The sequence below is a fragment of the Suncus etruscus genome, chromosome 5 (assembly GCF_024139225.1).
Source record: "Suncus etruscus isolate mSunEtr1 chromosome 5, mSunEtr1.pri.cur, whole genome shotgun sequence".
Taxonomy (NCBI): Eukaryota; Metazoa; Chordata; class Mammalia; order Eulipotyphla; family Soricidae; genus Suncus; species Suncus etruscus.
Window position 1 is genome coordinate 116,015,389 of NC_064852.1, and position 24,501 is coordinate 116,039,889.

The 24,501-nt window shown below is 38.3% G+C and overlaps 1 protein-coding gene across 1 annotated transcript in view; it reads right to left on the reverse strand.

Annotated features, from left to right (window-relative positions):
- The window catches only part of NBEAL1 (neurobeachin like 1), a 185,556-nt gene that overhangs the window by 88,537 nt on the left and 72,518 nt on the right, over nt 1-24,501 (reverse strand). Inside the window, exons 10-22 of the mRNA XM_049773321.1 lie at nt 23,006-23,092; nt 20,425-20,508; nt 17,573-17,671; nt 16,905-17,485; nt 16,581-16,713; nt 14,517-14,636; nt 10,548-10,851; nt 9,215-9,300; nt 7,353-7,442; nt 2,980-3,148; nt 2,241-2,374; nt 1,068-1,227; nt 842-944 (exon numbers count right to left, since the gene is read on the reverse strand). Coding sequence (XP_049629278.1) covers nt 842-944; nt 1,068-1,227; nt 2,241-2,374; nt 2,980-3,148; nt 7,353-7,442; nt 9,215-9,300; nt 10,548-10,851; nt 14,517-14,636; nt 16,581-16,713; nt 16,905-17,485; nt 17,573-17,671; nt 20,425-20,508; nt 23,006-23,092 — 2,150 coding nt within the window. The remainder of the gene's footprint in view (nt 1-841; nt 945-1,067; nt 1,228-2,240; nt 2,375-2,979; nt 3,149-7,352; nt 7,443-9,214; nt 9,301-10,547; nt 10,852-14,516; nt 14,637-16,580; nt 16,714-16,904; nt 17,486-17,572; nt 17,672-20,424; nt 20,509-23,005; nt 23,093-24,501) is intronic.

The following is a 24,501-nucleotide window of genomic DNA, read 5'->3' on the forward strand; positions in this document are numbered from 1 at the left end:
CCTTGTACACGGCTGCTTAGGACAGACCTGGGTTGATCCCCAGCATCCCATATGGTCCCCCGAGCCAGGAGCTATTTCTGAGCGCACTGCCAGGAGTAACCCATGAGTATCATTGGTTGTGTCTCAAAAACCAAAAAAAAAAAAAAATTCATGGTGTCTAATAATTGGGGTATGTATGTGGTTGTCTAATCCCTATAGTGCTATGGTTACTCTGGAAAGTTTCCAGGGGTTTCTAAGGTTAGAGAGTCATGTGATGTCAAGAAATATTCCACTGAGCTACATCTGCATCTTGAATTCATGCATGGTACCTTTGACTTCTTTTATATTCTTTTTGTTTTTCTAATTAATATTTTTTTGAAGCTTGGTGATAAAAATACAAACTGCTAAAGATAGCTCATATTAATGTAACCCACATAATATGGCAGTTCGTTTTGTTTTGTTTTGGGGTCACACCAGCAGCGCTCAGGGGTTCCTCCTGGCTCTATGCTCAGAAATCATTCCAGGCCGGCTCAGGGGAATCATATGGGATGCTTGGATTCGAACCACTGTCCTTCTGCATGCAAGGCATGCACCTCCATGCTATCTCAGTTTTAAGGTCTCTGTCAAAATAATGACAGATTGTCATGTTTTATTAACTAACTTCTTATTGCAAATGAAAAAAACTTCTCAGTTAAAAACTAATGAAACACAAAAATAAGACATACCATTATACAATACATAGTTTATCATTTTAACCTCAACATTAATCTGCCTTGTTAAAACTAAAAGACGTTAAATTTTCAATGACCACATGCTCCGAACAAGTAATACATAGGAAAAATCAAGAAGGATGACATCATACCCATAATATATCCTAAGTATATCTAGGAGAAATTGCACGCCATACTTCTTTCGAAAAACTCTGCGGCTATCTTTGATGATGGTGGAGAGATACTGTATGTGACCTAAAACAAAAAAATTGCGCTCAAATGATACAGCTCAAACAAAGTGATAAAGTCACAAATTTCCAAAAACCAAACAAAAAAATGTGTCTAAAAAAACCCATGTGATCAGTAGCTTGATCTCACCAATTCGAAATGGAAAATCACCACGATTCCAAATTCTGAAATCAAAAAGTAGATACTGATACATCTGTTGAAGGAGAGGCATGTTTTTCTCCGAGGATATCTGCTCGATAAGCAACTGCACTGCCATCAATACATTAACATCCATCAAGGTGCTTGGCACCTGCAGTCCAAACAGAAAAGTTTTCTATGAAATTCAACTTAAATAATCATCATTAAACCATAATTTCTTTTTTTTTTTTTTTGTGGTTTTTGGGTCACACCTGGCAGTGCTCAGGGGTTATTCCTGGCTCCATGCTCAGAAATTGCTCCTGGCAGGCACGGGGGACCATATGGGACGCCGGGATTCGAACCAATAACCTTCTGCATGAAAGGCAAACGCCTTACCTCCATGCTATCTCTCCGGCCCCAAACCATAATTTCTAATTATAACTTAGAACACCCACTAAAAAAAAGGTTAGGCCATAAAATTTAAACAACTTGAACACAACTTTCTGATACAATAGACTATAGATGCCTAATGTTATTCCTAAAATTGTGTTAAATTTATAAAATATACCAAATGCCAATACAAAACAAATAAGGCCTTGTTAAATGGTTATATATAAGATCATTAATTTTTTTCTTGATTTGGGAGCCATACCTGGTGGTACTCAGGGCTTACTCAGGCTCTGTGCTCAGAAATCACTTCTGATCTCCTGGTGATAGTCCAGGGACCATGTGGTATGTCAGAGATCACTGCATGAATGGCAAACTTTATATCTTCTATATTATGTATCTGGTCCAGATCAGAAATTCTTGTATTTGAGTTTTTTAAAGCTACTACATTATATCTACCAATATAGTCTAAACTCTAATAGGGAATTTGAAAGTATTTATTTATTAAGAAAACAGCTCATCTGGGGATGGAGCGACAGCATAGCAGTAGGGCGTTTGCGTTGCAGACCACTGACCTGGGACAGACCTGAGTTCGATCCCTGGCCATCCCTATGGTTCCCTGAGCCTGCCAGGCGTGATTTCTGAGTGCAGGGACAGGAGTAACCACCGATCACAGCTGGGTGTAGCCCCAAAACAAACAAACTAAAACACACTCAAAAACAACAAAGAAAACATGACAGCAATTAGAATCCTTTTTAGAGGCATAAGTAATCCCCACGTGATGTCAGACTATCTCACCTTCTGAAGTAAGGCACCAAGAGTAGCAACTCCATGGGAGTGAATAAGATTATCCTGGTTAATAGGATGTCTTTGAATAAAGTGCTTCACAATCAAAATAAACGTTGCAATTAAATTTCGTTCTAATCTTGATTCTGTAGAATTGTGAACAGGTCAGTAATTATCATACTCACATTTTCCTATTTTAACAACCAAGGAACTTAGATCAGAAATTTCCCTCCAAAGACTACATGTAGCATGCAGACATCATAGGAAGCAAAACTTGTATATTGTAAGCATACAATATACAATAAGTTCCTCTATTATTTGTTTAATATTGGGGCTATATTTCCACCAAGAATACAAATGAAGAGCAGTTAAAAGCAAAAATAACTTAAATAGGGGCCGGGAAGGTGGCACTAGAGGGAAGGTGTCTGCCTTGCAAGCGCTAGCCAAGGAAGGACCACGGTTCGATCCTCCAGCGTCCCATATAGTCCCCCCAAGCCAGGGGCGATTTCTGAGTGCACAGCCAGGAGTAACCCCTGAGCGTCAAATGGGTGTGGCCCAAAAACAAACAAACAAAAAAAAATAACTTAAATATTTCAAGCTAAGAAAACAAAAATAAAATTAAGAATGGATAACTTGACTTATAAATGATTAAATTTCATTTAACCATTAACCTAATGGTTGCAGGCACTTTACGTTTCTATTAATACTCAAATTTCTCAGTGATTATTCTGGGTAAATTTCATCTTGATACCTGATGTCTTTGTGGAGGTCAGTAACACCCAATCTCCTTCTAAAGGTGTTACCAATTCAGAAACAGTGCTTTCAGTTATTTCCTCAGGTACATGTCCTTCACTGAAGTGGCAGATTTGAGTCAACAGAGGAAAGAGTACATTTAATCCACCTATGCAATTTATGACATCCTAAAAAATAAAATTAGCATTTTTAACCTTACATAACAAGGCCAGTCTCACTACTAAATAACTATAGAGAAGGTATGATATTACAATTTGGTAAATCTTAAGTAATGTATGGGCTAACCTAAGTACAAAGAACTCTGTAAAAGGAGAATAAATCATAAAAATAAAAGACAAGCAGTTGAGAGACAAGACAGCAGGTTCTGGGCTGAATTCTGCCACCATATAGTGCCTTGAGTACTGCCAGATATAGCCCTGCAAGTCACTAAGCATCATATGGTCTGGTATCTTGGATACTGAAAAGTCCAGAGGGCCCTCAGACTTCCTTAGCACTGCCTGAGAACTGCCCCTCCCCAATTACAAAACAAAAATATTTCCAAGTAGAAAAGAGTGACTCCTTGACTTTCAGTAAACAAAAAAAAGTTGGGGGAAATCAACTAATGTTCTAAGGGACTTGTATAGCTTAAGAAAATAGTATTAAGGGGCCAGCGAGGTGGCGCTAGAGGTAAGGTGTCTGCCTTGCAAGCGCTAGCCAAGGAAGGACCACGGTTCGATCCCCCGGCGTCCCATTTGGTCCCCCCAAGCCAGGGGCAATTTCTGAGCACTTAGCTAGGAGTAACCCCTGAGCATCAAATGGGTGTGGCCAGAAAAACCGAAAAAAAAAAAAAAAAGAATAGTATTAAGGAAAAAATAGTATTAGGTATCCTTTGACAGCTTAGCAAATTCTCTAACCTCAGTTTCTTCATGTGTAAAATGAGGGTGATCATTTTCATTTTGCAAAATTGTTGAACAGTTTAAGTACACTAACAATACAAGGAGATTAATGTCTGACATACACTGTGTAAGATGGTCTTTCTCATGCTCCACCTTCTCTTCCCTTTGTTACTACTGTCAGGCAGGACTGACCCAGGGTATCACCCAGGTGAAACTTGGAGGTCACCAGGTCTATACCCAGATATGCTTGGAGACCCAAATTGAAGCACTGTGCAAGCAAACTGTGCTCAGTCCTTTGAGCTAGCTCTTGACCCCAGTACTATTTTTCTTGATAATTCTATTCATTTTTAATTTTTCACAAAACAAACAAGCCACTTTCACTGTCATGTATGAAATGTGGTTCCATAAATATTTTGTATATAACAAACACAGAGCTAGCCTTATAAAGACAGTCTTATAAGTAATGGCAAAAATTAATCTATAAATTTGCAAATTCCGGGCCTGGGGAAATAGCACAGCGGTGTTTGCCTTGCAAGCAGCCGATCCAGGACCAAAGGTGGTTGGTTCAAATCCCGGTGTCCCATATGGTCCCCCGTGCCTGCCAGGAGCTATTTCTGAGCAGACAGCCAGGAGTAACCCCTGAGCACCGCCGGGTGTGGCCCCCCCAAAAAATTTGCAAATTCCTAAGTCTTCCTATTTTAATATTTGAATTTTTATCTCAAAGATAAAATAGGCTTTCTAGTACATGAAAAAGAAAAAGATTTATAACACTGGAACTCTGAAGAAAGAATTAAGTCATATGAGTACTGACAGAACCTTCTATCTCTACATAAGTGAATTATTTCTCTTTCATTGAAGTAATATGAATATTTGGTGTTAACTGGTTAGAAAAATAAGTGGCTAATGGCTTTTATTTTTCATTTTTGCTGTTTTACCAGCAGCACGTCCCTTCAATTATTTGTATTTCTTTTCCTAAAACAATAATTACTATTTAAGATATTAAGGACATACAGTATTTTAGAGGTAGGCTATGTCTGACTTTCCTATTAGCCCAAATGACCTTTACTAATTTAACCACTGAATCAATAATGTTACTGTATATTCCTGTGAGGCATCAATTAAAAGGGTGGTAGGGTCTGTCCTTGAAAAAAATTCCTATGGACTACGCCTGACTACTAAGGAGGCAAGCAGTCAGTTACTATTTACAGTGATAAGGGGAACAATAAGGTAGAGAGAAGGTAGATCAAGACAAATAGTTAACAAAGTCTTGGAAAGTAAGAGAACCTCTAGATCAAAAGAGAAAAGTATGCGGGCCCGGAGAGATAGCACAGCTGCATTTGCCTTGCAAGCAGCCGATCCAGGACCAAAGGTGGTTGGTTCGAATCCCGGTGTCCCATATGGTCCCCCGTGCCTGCCAGGAGCTATTTCTGAGCAGACAGCCAGGAGTAACCCCTGAGCACTGCCGGGTGTGGCCCAAAAACCAAAAACCAAAAAAAAAAAAAAAAAAAAGAGAAAAGTATGCACTAAAAAGCACATGAAAAAACAAACAAAATGTATTAAGGGGTATTTGGGAAAGAAGAAAAGTCACTTATCTTTGACCTCAGAAAAGCAAGATCAGAGAAAGTGGAGATTAGACAGGGCAAAGTATGTGATATAGGTGAAAGGGAATAATCAGTAAAGTCCCAAGATCATTTAGAGGGTTAGATTTGACATCTAGGTTTAGATACTAATTACCCTGAAAAATGGAGTAATTAGCACTGAGTACAACAGCTAAGATATGGAATCAACTAAGGTATTGAAGGATCGATAAACAGATTATAAAGATGGGGAAAATAAGAGGCTGATGAGATAGCACAGCAGTAGGGTGTTTCATGTGGCCAACACTGGACAGACGTGGGTTCAATTCCCAGCATTCCATATGGTCCCCCAACCCTACCAGAAGCAATTATTGAGCACAGAACCAGGAGTAAGCCGAGCGCCACCAGGTGTGGCCCAAAAATAAAAAAATAAACAAAAATGTAAAGATGGGAAAAATATGAACAATGAAATACTATGCAGCTGCAAGGAATAATAAAATCATGCAATTTTGCTACAATCTATTTGGAACTGAAAGATACTGTCTTGAGTGAAGTAAACCAAAAAAGGAAAGACAAACATATGACTTCCCTTATCTCTGGTATATAGAATAACTGGATGATGGAATGTAATGTGGCAAAGTGGATATGCCTAGACTACCCTTGACTACCCTTGACTTGGGAGTTACACTGGTGATGTGAGGGAGTGGGATAGCAGTAAGTCCAAAGCACAGACTCAACAACTGAAAATAGGAGATCTAAGCTTCATAATGCTTTCGTCAATGTGGTGAAAGAGGGATGGAGGTGGAAATAGGGATTAAGAGAGGATGATGTATGGGAGCACTGGTCATGGGAGTTGACACTGTTGGTAAAACTGGTGTTGAAATAATATATCCCTAAAACTCAACTATCAATAACTTTGTAAATCATAGTTCTTTAATTAAATAAAAAATATTTTCTCCTTTCTGCATGAACTATAGCACCCAAATGGTGGGAAAATGGCCCAGCTCCTCGATCAAGCTCCAAAAGAAAATTATGGCCACTGATATGTCACAGGTAGTCTGATCTTGGCTGATACCGCCGTGGAATTCTTAGAAGGGGAAGGGCCTAGCAGATTCCCCTTTCTGCAGCCCAATACCACCCACTGCACCCACCAAGAGAAACTGCCCAGCTCTATAACTTAACCTTATCAAACTTTCAAGCCACCAAATTTATTTTAGGTCTATAAATTTTAGACCATATGGCCACAAGACACCTCAATATCTTGTAGTAGTGTCATCCCATTAATATCACAGGAAATCTGATGGGAAAGTTCTACAGTAATCTACCAACCTCAACAAGCCTAAACAGTAACACAGAAGGCTCCACTAGCACCAACCACAGCTCTGTAAATCCTTAGACAATGACTTTAGTAACAATCATTTCAAATTGTGTTGTGCTGATGTAAGTTTTGATAAATCCATTTGCCTTTGTATTGTAACGAATATGAAGCAATTTGTCTGTGCCTGCTTAGATGCATGCTATGGTAATGAATAGGACACTGGAGATACTGTTGATGGCAAAGTCAAGCTATTGACAGAATTGGTGTTTGAACATCTAATGCCTGAAACAACTATAGTATGAAAAACTTGGTAAATCACAGCATTATCATAAAAAATAGGGAAATTTTAAATGGAGCAATTATATGGCAGTATGGTATGCTTTTCTTATGGAAACTGTTGGATTCAGTTTAAGATATCTAAATATCAAGGAAATAAGCTTTTCAACCACTTATTTGCTTATACTGCAAACTGTTTATCTTGGTTACAAATATTTAAAATCAGGTCCTATTATTCAGACCAATATATGATAAGGTAAACTTAGGTTAGTAAAAGTTAGTAAACTTAGGAAGTATATTGCCAGACAACTGATCATTAACTTACCTTAATGTCCCAATTTACTACTTTATTCCCTGTTAACCTTCCATGCAAACCATTACTAGATAAATCAAGACAGATTGAATTTTTGCATGCCTAAGAATAAAAAAAAAAAGCAAATAGATAAGCTAAATGAGGACAATATAGATCTTTAACTCTATATGGATCATTTTATCATAATTTTAAAAGGTATATAACAATGAAAACAGCCTATAAAACTAAATATTATTTTACATTTATATAATTTATTGTATTTAATAGAAACTTAAACATTAAATTAATAGTCTTTAATTTCCACAGATGATCTGAAAAGGAGAGAGAAGGGACATAATCAACAATACCAACAATCATCATTACATTCAATGTTTACCTTCACCCCAAAATAACAAATTATCTTTTTTTTAACTTTATTAATTGATTGGTTGGTTGATTTTTGGGCCACACCCAGCATCACTCAGGGGTTACTCCTAGTTTCTGTACTCAGAAATCACCCCTGGCAGGCTGGGGGACCTTAATGGATACCGGGAATCGAATTAAGTCACTCCAGAGTCAGCTGAATGAGAGGCAAACGCCCTACAGCTGTGCTATCTCTCTGGCTCCAACAAATTATCTTCTTTTGTTTGGCGGCCATATCTGGCAGTATTCAGTCCTTACTCTTGGCTCTGTGCTCGGAGATCACTCCTGGCAGAGCTGGGGAAACACATGGGGTATTAGGGATAAAATCAGGACCTACTATGTGAAAAGAAAGTGCCCTGCTGATGTACTCTCTTGCCAGCCAGAAAACAGTTTTAATAGGAGGATGTTTGGAATGTTGTTGGTTATGTCCTTCCCCCATTCCTTCCTCTTAGATCTACCTCTGATCTTTCCATTAGCTCTTGTACTTTTCACTAGGTAGGTTCAAAGGGAAAAAGGATTGGACATGAAATGCATAGTTTATTTTACTTCTGAAAGAAACATTTTTATTCTTGCTAATATAACTTTCAAAAAATGAGGAGAATGTTAAGCACAATAAATTATTTTATTGCTCTTTCCAAAACTATAAGGCTTTCCTTTAATTAAGTCAATTGATTAATAGTTTTCCACAATAACTTTTCTTTTCATATTATTGGAATGGAATACTAATAATGTTTGATCTTGGCAGAGAGTTGTACTTTAATTTTTACTGTTCCTCAATTTCTATTTAACATTATTTATTTATTTATTTATTGTTTTCACCACACCTGGCAGCACTCAGGGATTACTCCTGGCTCTATGTTCAGAAATTTCTCCTGGCAGGCTCAGGGGATCTTTTGAGATGCTGAGATGGAACCCAGGTTGGCCATGTACAAGACAAATGCTCTCTCTACTGTACTATCTCTCCAGCCCCTGAAAATTAGTTGTTTGTTTTGGGTTTTTTTGTTTGTTTTTGGGGCCACACCGGCAGCACTCAGGGGTTACTCCTAGCTCTGCTCTCAGAAATCTCTCCTGGCTGGGGGGGCGAGGGGTGGGTCACATGGAATGCTGGGCATTGAAGCCACATCTGTCCAGGATCAGCCGCATGTAAGGCAAATACCCTACTGCTGTGCTACCTCTCCTGCCCGGAAATCAGTTACATTTTGGGGGGGGGGGGGGGGAATCACACTGGGCAACATTCAGGTGTTACTCCTGGCTCTATGCTCAGAAATCGCTCCTGGCAGGCTCAGAAGACCATATGGGATGCCGGGATGCGAACCACCGACCTGCATGCAAGACAAATGCCTTATCTCCATGCTATCTCTCTGGCCCCAATTAGTTACTTTTTTAATGGCAATTCAAGTCCCTCCTTTTGAACCATCAATGACATGACAAAGAAAATATAAACGTTTATAATTCACAGCTTTTACTCTGACCTTTGCAGTGTAGTGAAGAAGGACATTACCAGGCACTTCAGCCACATCAGTCTCTTGGAATTTCCAAGGGTTTAAACAATTTGGCCCTGAAAATTATTCACACATACTTATATTATAAAATAATACCGTTTCCTTAGAGGGAGGAATTTTGATTTAACCAGAACAAAATTTTAAATTAAGTTGTTTTTATCTACTCAAATAACATCGTTAAAACACACAAATTCAATGTACTGTTTTTCACATCCAACTTGTCCAAAATCTAGAAATGTTTATGACTGTTCAATATTCACTACTGAAAGAAAGCTGTGAAAAATTGTTGTCAAATAAAACAAAACTTTAAGGGTCAAGCATATGTCTTAGTGGAAGAATATATACATGTCTTGCACGTATTAGGCACTAAGTATTTTTACTGGCACCTAAGTTAATCAAGTGGTTTTTAACTTAACATATAATATATTAATTCATGTTTGGAAGACAAAGAAGCCACCGATCAAATAGATATATAAAAATAAATAATAGGACCAGAGAAATAGCTCAATAGCATGGAGTGCATGCTTTGTATGTAAAAATCCCAAGTTCTTCCTGGCATCCTTTGGCTTCTCAAGTACCATTTGGAGAGTCTCTGAGCACAAAGCTAAGAGTAGCCTTATACATGAATGCACATGAGAAGTATTATGCTGAGTGAAATAAGTGAATGATATAAAAAAACAAAACTAAATGCATTCATTTGCAGACCATTAAAAATTGTATGAAAATAATACTCAAGAACTTAGAGCCAGAGGACACAGAAAGAGGGTAGGTGAATGAGTTGGGCAATAGTGCTATTAGAGCAGAAAAGGAACCACTAAGACAATGACAGTTGGAAACCATCACTCTGGACAAGAACAGGATACTGAAAGGAGATAAAGCAGTACATAGGATACCCTTTTAGTAACAGTATTACAATCATCGTGTCTAAAAGGAAAAAACAAAAGAGAGAAGAAAAGTGTCTGCCATAGAGGCAGGCTGGGGAATGGAAAGGAGGGAAATTGGGGACATTGGTAGCAAGAAATATACACTGGTTATAGGACAGATGTTGGAACACTGTATGACTGAAATTCAGCCACCAACAACTTTGTATTTCTAAATCTCCAGGTGGTTCAACTACAAGAAAAAGCTTACTTGATAGTTTTGTGATGTATGTATCAAACCATGACAATATACACATTTAATTCTTATATGTGGTTGACTTTTTCCTTTCAGCATAAACTGAAAAAAATTGTCTTCAAATAAAGTAAACTTAGGAACATACACTGTGTCAGTTTAACTAAACAGTAAGCTCAGACATACTCACCTGCTAAATATAATGCCTTCACCTGAGGTGGCTGCAGCACTTCATGAAAGATGGTAACAGAGCCTAGCTGACCCTCCAAGGACGTGGGGCAGCCCCACTCGCTGTCTTGGGTTCCAGCTGATATCAGTTTGGTAACTGACTTTGATTTGTCAATTGTTCCACCCCAGGAAGCTGATGACAGAATTCCACCAAATGATGTCCGGTGAGGGGTAATCGGAGAAGAAAAAGGTGGATCTGGGATTTGGGATGGTGGGGGAGTCGTAGTTCGTTGCCCAGCAGAACCAATGCAACAGGAAACAAATGGCTAAAAGTAAAAAAAGAAAATAAGCCTCACAATTTTAATTAATTCTTTTTTTTTTTTTTTTTTTTTTTTTTTTGGTTTTTGGGCCACACCCTGTGACGCTCAGGGGTTACTCCTGGCTATGCGCTCAGAAGTTGCTCCTGGCTTCTTGGGGGACCATATGGGACGCCGGGGGATCGAACCGCGGTCCGTCCTAGGCTAGCGCAGGCAAGGCAGGCACCTTACCTCCAGCGCCACCGCCCGGCCCCTTTAATTAATTCTATACAGTACTTAAAATAAAATAGCCAAGTACACAGAAATTTTTATTTTTACTGCGCCATACTCACTTAATATCCTTTCACAAATTTTGAATTTTGAATGAGTTTGTTTAATTGCAGGGGTTTTCCCAAATAGTGTTCAAGAGGTTAGAAGCTTTTCAATCAACCAAGCTGATGGTTCATTATGAGGGTCCCACAGTGATACGAATTACCTAGGACTTCCCTGCTATGCTCAGGAATCTCTAAGGCCACATTCCAATGCTGCACCTATTTGGTAGAGCAGGGGTCTACACTAAAGTAGGCTGCATGCAAAGCATGTACCTTAAGCCAAATAGTACCTTTCTAACCCCAGTAAAACATTTTAAGGGAAAGAAAGATAGCTCCAAGGGCCAGAGCAAATGCAAGGCATGTGGAAGCTCCAGGTTTAATTTCAAGCAACATCACCAGGTATGACCCAAAAGACAAAATTTTATTTTATTTATTTTTGGGGGGGCCACACCCGTTTGATGCTCAAGAGTTACTCCTGGCTAAGCGCTCAGAAATTGCCCCTGGCTTGAGGGGACCATATGGGACGCCGGGGGATCGAACCTCAGTCCTTCCTTGGCTAGCGCTTGCAAGGCAGACAGACACCTTACCTCTAGCGCCACCTCACTGGCCCCAATTTTAAACAATTTAATCATATTTGATGGCTGGAGAGATCAGCCATCAGGTAGAGTGATTGTCATTTGCCTCGCAAACAACTGATCAGGATTCAATCCCTGGCATCCTCTATAGCAGGGGTGGCGAACATGTAGCTCTCAAACCGTATGAGGCTCCCAGCCAAAATGAATGTGTCTTATGTGTTTAATATATTATTGTTAAAATTATATGCTTTTGTGTGTTTGTCTGTTTTGGCAGGTTACTGTGTGGTGTGGCTCTCTGACTCTCACAGTTTAAAATTTTGGCTCTTTGTGTTGAAATTGTTTGCCACCCCTGCTCTATAGGCTCCCCAAGCACTTCCAGGAGTAATTCCTAAGGACAGATCCAGAAGAAACCCCTGAATGCATGTGACCCAGAAACCAAAGAACTAAAAAAATAAAAACGATGCTCACATATCTAAAATAAAGAACACTATTTCCCCATATGTTTTTAAATATAAGATAATATATTAGTAGAATAATATTAATTATAAGCTCTACTGAAGAAATTATAAGGACTTAGGCAATAATCTACTTCATCCTATTACCTTCAGAATTACCCAAAATTTTTCAATGAACTTCATGCTATTGAGCTTTAGAGATCACCATTTCAGCAAATAAATTCTATTTTATGCCTATTCACAATGTACAGGTTTTAATTTCTTCACTACTGTTACCAATTCAATGGAGGCCGAGAAGTTCATTCATGTCTATATACACAGGGAGTGCTTTATTAAATGATTCTCTCATATATATTCTGCTCTATTCAATTGTATAACTTTCCAAATATATGCCTTTTTTCCCCTAAACTTTTGTTTGTACCTTGAATTCATTTTCTATATTACATATACTGTGACTTCACATAAAATGATAGTATAATAAAATTATACTATATATTATACTATATAATAAAATTATTATAAAGAATTAAAGGTTAGGTGATGGCATCTCACAAATCTGCTTAACTACAGAAAGCTACTGTACACGATTTACTGCACGATCTATAGTCTTTCTCCAGCATATTTTCCTCTTTTCTGTGAGACATTAACTATTGCTGTTTCTTATTTTAGTAACTGGGAGATCCATGAAATAAAATAATTATATTGTATGTGAATTAACAATTTTTATCCAAAAGTGAATAACTTTAAGCTACTATTTCTTAGAATATAGCAACATTAAAAAAAATCTTCAGGTTTGGCCAGAGAGATAGCATGGAGGTAGTGCACTTGCCTTTCATAGCAAAAGGTCATTGGTTCGAATCCTGGCATCCCTGAGCCTGCCACGAGCGATTTCTGAGTGTAGAGCCTGGAGTAACCCCTGAGTGCTGCCGGATGTGACCCAAACCCACCCAAAAAAGTCTTCATGAACAGAATAAACAGAAACTCCTACTTTAATTTTTGGGCGTTTGAGTCACTCCTGGCAGCATTCAGGGGCTGCTCTGCACTGTGCTGGACTGCCTGGCAATACTCAGCAAACACAGAAAGCCATGTGGTTCTAAGAAACAAACCCAAGACTCCAGTCCTTTCAACTACCTCCCTGGCTGAATTTACACATTTTAGACATACGGAAATAGTGGCACTTTAATAGTGACTTTGGTGTGGTAACATCATACCACATATTCTTGGAAACCAGTTTTACCTCAGAAAGTTAAAAATAAAATTTTATTTATTCAAAGCTTAATTGAGGGGCTAGAGCGGTGGCGCAGCTGTAGGCACTTGCCTTGCACACGGCTGACCTGGGATGGACCACATTTCAAACCCCAGATTCCCAGATGGTCCCTCAAGCCAGGAGTGATTTCTGAGTGCATAGCCAGGAGTAACCCCTGAGCATCACCAGGTGTGACCCAAAAACAAACAAACAAAAAAAGCCAAAAATACTTAATTGATTGATTAGGTTTTGGGCCACACTAGGTGCTCCAGGGTTATTCCTGGCTCTGCTCTCAAAAATCACGGGTCAGGGTGGGGACCATATGGGATGCCAGGAATCGAACAGGGTTTCTTCTGGATCAGTGAATGCAAGGCAAATGCCCTACAGCTGTGCTATCTCTCTGGTCCAAAAATAAATTTTGTTTTGTTTTGTTTTGGTGGAGGAGGGTCACACCCAGTGGCTCAGGGGTTACTCCTGGCTCTGCCCTCAGAAATCTATCCTGGCAGGCATGTAGGACCATATGGGATGCCAGGAATCAAACCAGGGTCCATCCTGTGTTAGATGCATGCAAGGCAAATGCTCTACTGCTGTGCTATCACTCTGGTCCCCCAAAAATAAAATTTTAAAATTAAAGCTAAATAAAGTAATGAACAAAAGAAAGCATGGATTAGGTCTGAGTTAAAGAATTTTTTTTTTTGAGTTAAAGAATCTTACATGTAACACTCATAGCACAGAATCACCAATAAAAACAGAAGATACTATTTCTTAGTAAAACCCTTAGCTAGAAAATGGAAAAAAAACCTTCCACTGTATTTTTAACATAAGTCAGATTAGGGGCCTGGGTGATGGGAAGAGTGATTTGTTTGTCTTGCATGCAGCTGCCCAGGTTCAATCCCTGGCATCCCAGGCACCGCAAGAAATGACCCGAGCGCAGGAATATAACCTGAGCATCACTAACAAACAAAAACAAAACAAAACAGAGCAAAATGTATATGAAACCCTCAGACTATTGTGTTTGTCTGTCTAACATCTGAGAATGAAAAGAGCTTTCAACTCCAAAAAATAAGAGTAGACTTCATGTGCTCACCTCATTCATGGCAGGAAATCTGAGAGGGGCTGAGACCTTTTGCTGTCCATTGTCATAGATGTAAACAAGGCTCTGACCAAAAGGTCTTTTTCCAGGCATATGAACAATTGTTATATTATGCTGGTAAAGTAAAACATACATTTAAAGATAAATAGCACATTCAGTCTTTGGCATAGCTAATGTTTCTAGAGTATTACTCTGTAACTACTTGCTAAACTGTAGTACAACATTAAGATTAAGCATAATTTCGAGTCAATGACGCCCTCAAAATGATACCAACTTTTTTTTTGTTTGTTTTTTGGGCCACACCCGTTTGATGCTCAGGGGTTACTCCTGGCTAAGTGCTCAGAAATTGTCCCTGGCTTGGGGAGACCATATGGGACGCAGAGTGATCGAACCGTGGTCTTTCTTTGGCTAGTGCTTGCAAGGCAGACACCTTACCTCTAGCGCCACCTCATCGGCCCCGAATACCAACTCTTTTTTTTGTTTTTTGTTTTTTGTTTTTGGGCCACACCTGGCAGTGCTCAGGAGTTACTCCTGGCTTCTGCTCAGAAATAGCTCCTGGCAGGCACGGGGGACCATATGGGACACCAGGATTCGAACCAACCACCTTTGGTCCTGGATCGGCTGCTTGCAAGGCAAACGCCGCTGTGCTATCTCTCCGGGCCCCTTTTAATAGTACTATAAAAACATATCTATTCTAGAAAATATACACATAATTATAAAATATCTTTTCTGCATTTTCTGAGTATTTGCTAAATTTTTCTAATAAGTATCTTATATATTTAAAGCAATAGAACCTGATTGCTTTTATCAATTTATCATTTAATTTTATTTTTGGTTACTTTTCTAAACAGAGGCCATACCTAGTGATGCTTGGCCGTGTAGTCCCAGGAACCAAAATCAGGACCTCAGACATACTAGGCATGTGCTTTACCATCTGAGGTACCTCATTTTTAAATTGAAATACAAAATTTATTCTAAAAATTTATAAAAATCATAAAATTGAATTTAAATGTTTAGCAAAAAAATAATCACTGCTGAATTTATGGTAATGAGTGTTATTAATTTCCTAGAGATGAATTTTAAAATGAATAAAACTTTTCTGCCTTTTTATATTTAGCAAAACTTTAAAAGGAGGGGCCAGAGAGATAGCATAGAAGTAAAGCATTTGCCTTGCATGCAGAATCCCAGTATCCCATATGGTCCCGTGAGCCTGCTGGAGGCGATTTCTGAGCATAGAGCCAGGAGTAGCCCCTGAGTGCTGCCGGGTGACCCAAAAACCAAAAACAACAACAAAAAAAAGTAAAATATGGGGTCCAGAGAGATGGCATGGAGGTAAGGTGTTTCCCTTTCATGCAGAAGGATTGTGGTTCGAATCCCGGCATCCCATATGGTCCCTGGAACTTGCCAGGAGCGATTTCTGAGGGTAGAGCCAGGAGTAACCCCTGAGCACTGCCAGGTGTGACCCAAAACCCCCCCAAAAAGTAAAATGTGAATTGACTCTTATATGTAAAAGACAGGCCCAGTCACAGACAACAACCAGTAGGTGCCTACTTGGCACATGGTCAACCTGGGTTTGATTCCTGATATTGTGTATTGTTTTCTGAGCTCTCCAGGAGTAATCCCTGGGCACTGAGCAAGGCGTATTCGCTAAGCAGCACTGAGTGTGACCCCCCTCAAAAAAAAAAAAACAGTAAAAGGAAATGACAACACCTTACAGGTATATGCAAAAAATATATGGTTTGTTTTTTTAAAACCCGACAGCACTCAGGGGCTACTCCTGGCTCTGTGCTCAGAAATCGCTCCTGGAAAGCCCGAGGGACCATATGGGATGCTAGAATTTGAACCACCATCAGTCCTGGGTTGGCTGTATGCAAGGGAAACACCCTACTGCTGTGCCATCTCTCTGGCCCCAAAATATGTGGTTTTTAAAGAAAGACTTGGGACCAAAGACTTACAAAGGTAGAATTCTTGTACAACTTTAGGTTTTATTCCCAGTACCATTTTAAAAAGAATAGAACACAAAAATAAGAAATAATATGTGAGCCCTAAAGACCTTACCCAGAGAGAATCACAAAAACTGTGGTCAGGAAACATAACTGTTGCGTATTCTCTTTTTGTGCAGACTGCCACAACCAGCATGCCTGCACAGGTAATAAAAGCTTCAAAACCCATGCCACTTCCTGTAAAAAAGCTAACAAGAATATATTCATCAGAACATTCAAAGTTACTGCATTCAATTTTATCAACACTGAGACACACAGAACCACAATTTCATCCTGAATTTCTTTATCAAGTATTCTGTTCCATGCTTTTACTTGTTAAGGAATCATAGATATATCGTTACAACAGTCATCACTTCTATTACATAACTTGTACCAGTACCTGTATAATTGTTTTCTTTTTCCTCCTTGGTTACCACTGCAAAGAGCCAATTGGTCCTGATCTAAACAAAACCAGGCACTGAAAGAAAAGGCAGACCCTGGCCATTTCTGTATGGAAGGCACAGAAATGCCTGCCATACTATGTGACAGATTAAAATACTGTAGTGCACTCTCCAGGCTTTGTTTTCGGGCCATCGTCAGGATGGCTCGAGTCACAGAAATGGTGTAAGGGTGAATGAACTCAGACTCCTCCACTCTCAGTAATCTTAGCAGGCGATGAACTTCTTCTGCGCTGATTGACTGACTCCCCAAGGAACCATGAAGTGTAATCAAGTTCTCAGCACAAGTTCGATGCAGGGAAGTCTGGGAATCAAGAGCTTCTATAATTTGAAGTCCCATGTTTGCATTAACACAAATAGTTCGGCTTTGTCTATTGATACAACAAATTCTTTTCAGCCACTCAGAGATGAAGATTTGCAGTTCATGGGATTCTAGCTCTGGAATCCACTGGATCAGAAGCAGAAGAGGCTGGACATTACTTATGCCCAAAAGCCCAACTGAAGTGTGTTCGCCTTCTACAGCCTGGAGAGCAAACAAAAGACAAAAGATGTAGCATCTTTGATACGAACGGAGGTAACAACTTCTTCCAATAAAGCTAAAAACACTCACCATATTCATAAGTTCTTTGAGTAGTTCCAGTGGTGGCTGACCCAAGGATTTTAAGACTTCAAATAAATGTCTATAACCAATTCTTTCTTTAAATACTTCCTGGGAAAGAGAAATAAATGTATGAAAGAACATTTTCAAAGACTGAATTTGTTAGGAAACTAAAAGTGTTGAGTTTAGGTTAATTAACTCCTAGAATTAAAAAGACTGAGTTTTAAGATTACATGTTCATTAGACTCAACATAAATTCTAGAATACAATATTTTAGCAATCAACCAAAATGTAAAATAAGGGACTGCAGAGATAGGACAGCCGGTAAATCATTAGCCTTGCATGAGGTCGACCTGGGGTTCAATCCTCAGCACTCCATCCATATGGTCCCCTAAGCACCGCCCTATAGGATCCCTGAGGACAGAACCAGGAGTAAGTCCTGTGTACCACTGGGTGTGGCCCAAACTGCAAGTCCCCCTTCCCAGAAACCAAAATTTAAAATCAGTTAGCAAAAATTATGTTATTACAGACTAGGACATGTAACACTTCCTTTATTTCATTTGAATTGTAATTAGTTACAAAATTATGAAGACATTAAATAAAAAATGGTTGGAGCTGTTGTGATAACACAGCGATAGGGTATTTGCCACATGTGAGGCCAATCTCGGATGGACCTAGATTTGATCCCCAGCATCTATATAGTCCCCCAAGTAACTAAAGTCAGATAATAGCCACAACTAAGTAGATAAAAGTATGGATAATTTTTAGAGGCCAGGATAAAAACTGGGTACAGTAAATAAAAAAAAATGATCAAACTTAAACACCAAATCCAAATCCAACAACAACAGAATCAATACCCAATCTACAACATACTAAACACAGAGGGAACCACTTATACTAGCAACACAGGGGGTAAAGGAGGGGGATATGGGATGCATGCTGGAGCAGGGGTGGAGGGAGAACAACATTGGTGGTGGGAATGCCCCTGATTCAATGTCACTAATGTACTTAAAAAATTACTGTGAAAGATCTGTAATCCACTTTGGTCAAAATAAAAATTAAAAAACAAAAAAAATTGGGTACAGTTATCTTTGTTCTCTGTATCTAAATGGGCTAAATTATATGGAGCATCAGGTTTATTTGTGTTATCATCTCATACCCCCTTTCTTGTGAAAAATTTATTTGCATCAGCTCTCAGCAACATAAATGTAGGTGGAGCGAAGAGCCAGCGCACCATTCGAATAATATATGGACTAGCTATATGATTGGATGGCTTAATGCTAGGTCCCCAGTAATGACACACACTACAAATATTGCTAGTATCCAGTAGTGCTGGCAGTGACAAGAGGTATATCCAGAAGTGCTCAGGCGGGCGGCAGTGATAGCACAGCGGGCAGGTTATCTGCCTTACCTGGCCATCCCTGGTTCAATCCCCAGGATTCCTTATGTCCCCCAAGCCAACAAAGAGTAATTTCTAAGCACAGAGCCAGGAATAATCCCTGAGGGCTGCCAGGTGTGGCCCAAAAACAAAACAAAAAATTAATGTTTTATGACAAGGGAATTTGGTAGTTTGAGAGGAGGGATCTCTGAATGAGGTGACATGTTGGAATACTATACATGAAATCCTGTCTTTATTAACAAGACTATACAGCACAGTGCCTACAATGTTTAAAAAAACTTTGAATTTTATGTAATTATAAATATTTTTGGAAAAAAGATAAATATTTTATGCTTTAATTCTATAATACAGTGCAATCTACCCATACTTCTAAACTCACTACTTGAAACGTAAAATAATTTTCCCATATAACAATCCCAATAAATTATTAATTTCCCAAAATAACTTGTGTACTCTACAGAATATTTTAGCAGGAATGTAACCCTGCTAAATTATATATAGAAACATTCGAAAGACAGAAGTTAGTCTAACAAAAGCCAACTGAAAGTAAAGCATGAACTATATCAGAAGTGGTGGTTAATAAGGCAAACTAGTAATGGCAACCATAATAATAGATGCCAACACTGAGCATATACCATATACCTGGGACTGTGGTTATCCTTTTAGAGTAGTGGTGGGGCACTTTTTTTTTTGTTTGTCTTGTTTTGGCTAAAGCACATTTGAACATTTATCACATCGTTTCCAGGCTCAAACAGTACAAGGCAGATGTGCTATGAGTAGCCAAAGAGAAGCATGTGTGTGTGCTGACATATGTGCCAGAGCCAGACCGTAATACTTTGCAGGGCTGGATGTTTTCCACATACTGTAGAGACATGATCTCACTGATACTCAGTCAGGAACAAGCTACCACCACCAACTCAGCCTATGTTGGCAGCACAGCACAGTGGCAGCAAATGAGAAAGAAAGTCCTAAGGATTAGCAGTGACTACAGAGAAGCAGACTTTCCATAACCAACTGGAAAATAAAGTTCCAAACACAGAGGGTTGTTCCTATGTGAAATAAGAAGATAACTGGCCAAATAAGAAGTCATTATTTTATTCATGAAGAAAATTATGAACTAAAATTTTGTCATTCACACTCGCCAAGCATAAAAATCCCTTAAAAGGAGATTCAACGATAATACTCTTCCCAGCTATTATTTTACACTGTAAATATCTAGTAGCTTATCATTTTCAGTCATCATTGCTTTAAATAATCCCCAGTGTCCATCGGCATCTGTACTTGAAATCATTGGTAAATAATGTATCATATAATGCCATGAATTACTTTGATTTCAATCCCCTGGTATGTTCGGTTCCTCAAGCACAAGATCCCTGTGCACAGATCCAGGAATAAGACCTGAACACCAGTAAGTGTAGACCCTAAACACACCAATTTTGAGTTTAAGGATGTAGGTTTCACTCACCTTAGCAGCTGGAGACTTGTGCATCAATGCTGTCAAAGCCTGAATGGTTGCTACAGCCAAACAATCCAAACGTCCCTGCAACTCCTAGAGAGGCAGGAAGAAAGAAATGATTAACAAACATCAAACATCGTTAAGAGGTTCATTCAGTTAGGATACCTCTGTTTGAAAACCTGAAAAAAATCCAGGACTTGGGGGCCGAAGCAACAGCACAGCAATAGGACATTTGCCTTGCACGCAACTGATCCAGGACAGATGGTGGTTCGAATTCTAGCATCCCATATGGTCCCCCAAACCAGGAGCAATTTCTGAGCACATAGCCAGGAGCAACCCCTGAGCATCACCGGTGTAGCCCCAAACCAAAAACAACAACAACAACAACAAACAAACAAATAAAAATCCATGACTTAACATGCATACTATCACTCTTGTAATGAAATGGGCTTCTCAAACACTACAATCTGCAAGAAGTTACCAGACCTCACTGAAAATGAAACAATGACCAAGAAGGATAAGGAAACACTTTCTGCATTCAAGTGTTTTATAAAACAGAACAAAACAAAACCACCAATCTTAATACATGCTTTTTAAATATAATGGACAATCTCAAGAGGAAGGGAGGGAGGTTTATCATTGAAAATTATATCATTTACTATTTCTTCAAAAATACACTTGAACTTCGCAGGTTTAAATTTCAACAGCATGTAATATAGGACACTTCAAAAAATTTTTTCTTCACTTATTCCAAAAAACCTTTACTAGAATTAAAACATTCAGTGCATGCACCAATCACATTTTCAAATAAAAAAGTCCATTTATTTTTATATAAAATACAGAATCTAAAGCAGGATAGAAAATGAAGTATGCAGGGCCGGAGAGATAGCATGGAGGTAAGGCGTTTGCCTTTCATGCAGGAAGTCATCGGTTCGAATCCTGGCGCCCCATATGGTCCCCTGTGCCTGCCAGGAGCAATTTCTGAGCCTGGAGCTAGGAATAACCCCTGAGTACTGCCGGGTGTGACCCAAAAACCAAAAAAAAAAAAAAAAAAAAATTGAGGTATGCTCTATAAGCATCAAGCTTTTAATGACATAACCCTACTGACAACATTTTAAGAAAAAAATCAGTTCCATTTGTCTATTTCTCCTTCAACTTTCTTACAAAGAAATAAGTTAAATTGCAGGGTAATACATTTATAGTAAGCATTAAAAATAAAACAAATAGAATAGAAAACTCTGATTATTACACTGTCTGGTTTAAGTAAACCATGAAAGCAAAGTCTGAAACTAAAATGCTGATAAAGTGAACAATCCAAAATATTTGCTTTCAAGAATATACTACTAATAATTGATGCAATTGACTCTACAAATGCATTTTTCTTTCACTAAAAAAGATTTGAGTTAAAAGGGGTCAGAGCAGTGACAGCAGGGAGGGCATTTACATGTGGTTGACTAGGGTTCTATCCCTGGTATCCTATATGATCCCTTGAGCCTACCAAGAGTAATTTCTGATCACAGAGTCCTGAGTAAACCCTGAGCACTGCTGGGCGTGACCACAAATAAACAAACAAACAAAGACTTGACTAAAAATAGATGAATTAGATTTATAGTTAAAATCCTATCCCTTTCAGAAAGCTATTTAAGTTGCAATATTAGTTTTGATGTTATTTATTAGACATTATAACATAAAATTTACATAATAAGCATATGCATAAAATATTCTGCATTTTATAAACTTTTTCAAAACACTAGCATCACAGTATGTGAATAATAATAGAAATTTTCAAGAAAGGTATTATAAAAGTTGTATTAATCTATGCAAGAGGAACTAATCTATATAGACTAAACAACACATACAGAGAATTCTACAAGTGTACTTTTAAAAGGAATTCACATCCATAACAGAAAATAAGATTATCATGTCTCTTCAACTCAGCACCATAATTAATCCAGATATTAGTAAAATATAAGGCAAATTTTTTCCATAAACATTTTGGGAAAGAACAATAATTTTATCAACATTTTATGAGCTAAATTATATAATGCATTATGAAAGGTAATACACCTGTCTTAATCTATATACAGCTGAATTTGTAGGGGAAAAAAAGGAAAAAGTTTAGTCTTATTCTAAGTTAAATCTAAAAGATTTGAAATCTTCTTCCCTTCCTCCAAGATTCAGGTTGTCCATTGAGTTATAATCATTGTTAACATGAAGCAGAGAATCAAGATTCACAAATGATCATCCATATTCACAAAGAATCCCAATTATACCATCATGCTTAGAAAAAGAAGCCCCCAAACAATGAAGTCAGTACCAGGTGGACAGCTTTGATGTTGGGATCCAATTCCTGTACTTTCTATCTCCTCAAACTCAAAAAAATACAAATGTAAAAGAGAAATTTGATGTTTATACCTCTTAGAGGAAAGTAATCTAAAATGTTTTACACTTTTTCAAAAATAATCAACCAAAATCAGAATTTGATCATGTTTGTGTATTTTAAATCATAAGGAATAAAAAAGTACAGGAATAGTTGTTCCCACTGACTGATTTTTTTTGGATTTCGGCAAGAAGCAGGCTTTATAGATACCTGGTCCTCATTCATTTCTGTCAGTAATTTGTTGGCAAGGTCTTTCTGGTTCTTGTCTGCCACCTTACTGTTAGCATTTAAAAACAGCTGTTAAAAACAGAGATAAGAATAATGGAAAAGAACATTAAACTGTTAACTATGAAAAGAAATGAGCTAAAAATGGATTTAAGTGTGTCTTGAAAATAAATGTGAGAATCTATTCCTGAAGTAGACCACCTTTAAAATTATTCACTTTTGTATAAAAATTGTTAATTCGTATACAATATAATTATTTTATATCATGGATCTCCCAGTTACTAAAATAAGAAACAGCAATAGTTAATGTCTCACAGAAAAGAGGAAAATATGCTGGAGAAAGACTATAGATCATGCAGTAAAACGTGTACAGTAGCTTTCTATAGTCAAGCAGATTTGTGAGATGCCATCACCTAACCTTAAATTCTTTACAGAAATAATCCACAGTGCTCCAAATATGCTAATGTCTATCTGGAGATCAGCATTCTATATTTTCCCAAAATTTACATGATCACACTATTTTTATTTTTAATCAATATCTTATATCTTTTTTGAGTATTTTATAACTTAGCTAAAGATATCTGCTCTTATCACATGATCACACTTTTAATTTGGGGCTTTTAATTTTAATCTGGGGAGTTAGTTACATATAGCACATGTAACTGCTCAGGGCTTACTCTTGACCCTGCTCTGAGCTGACTGTGCTTGGAGACCATATGTAGTACAGGGATTGAATCCAGGTCAGTGGCATGAGAGGGAAGTACCGTTCCTACAATACTATCTCTTCAATTGCTGATCACACATTTTGTCACTTCTTTCACAATATTCTGTTTTGTTTTTGTTTTTTTTCGGGCCACACCCGTTTGATGCTCAGGGGTTACTCCTGGCTAAGCACTCAGAAATTGCCCCTGGCTTGAGGGGGACCATATGGGACACCAGGGGGATCAAACCATGGTCCTTCCTTGGCTAGCGCTTGCAAGGCAGACACCTGACCTCTAGCGTCACCTCACCGGCCCCTCTTTAACAATATTCTGTACAATATCAATAGTGGAACATTACTAGAAAAGACAATGTGTTATAGCATTTCAAGTTACTTGCTCTTTTCTGAAATAAAAAAATAAACTTCATTTTGGGTTTCAGAATTTACAATTTGTAGGGGGCAGGGAGCTTGCTTTACATGTGGTTAACTTGGATTCAATCCCTGGTATTCCATATGGTATTGAGCTGTGCTGAGAGTGTTGAGTGATCCCTGAGTGTAGAGACAGAAGCACCTTTGGGTAGGCGCCCCCTCCTGTAAACAAAACCATCAGCACATCAAAAGATCTCAGTCACAGTTTGGGTAAGAAGAAAAATACATCAAACCAGACTTAAAAGTGAAGACAGATTTAGAAAGAGGGGACTGGAGAAAGAACACAGAATGTAAAGGCACTTGCTATGCACAGGTCAAACCTGGGTTTGACCCATATGTCCCCATATGGTTC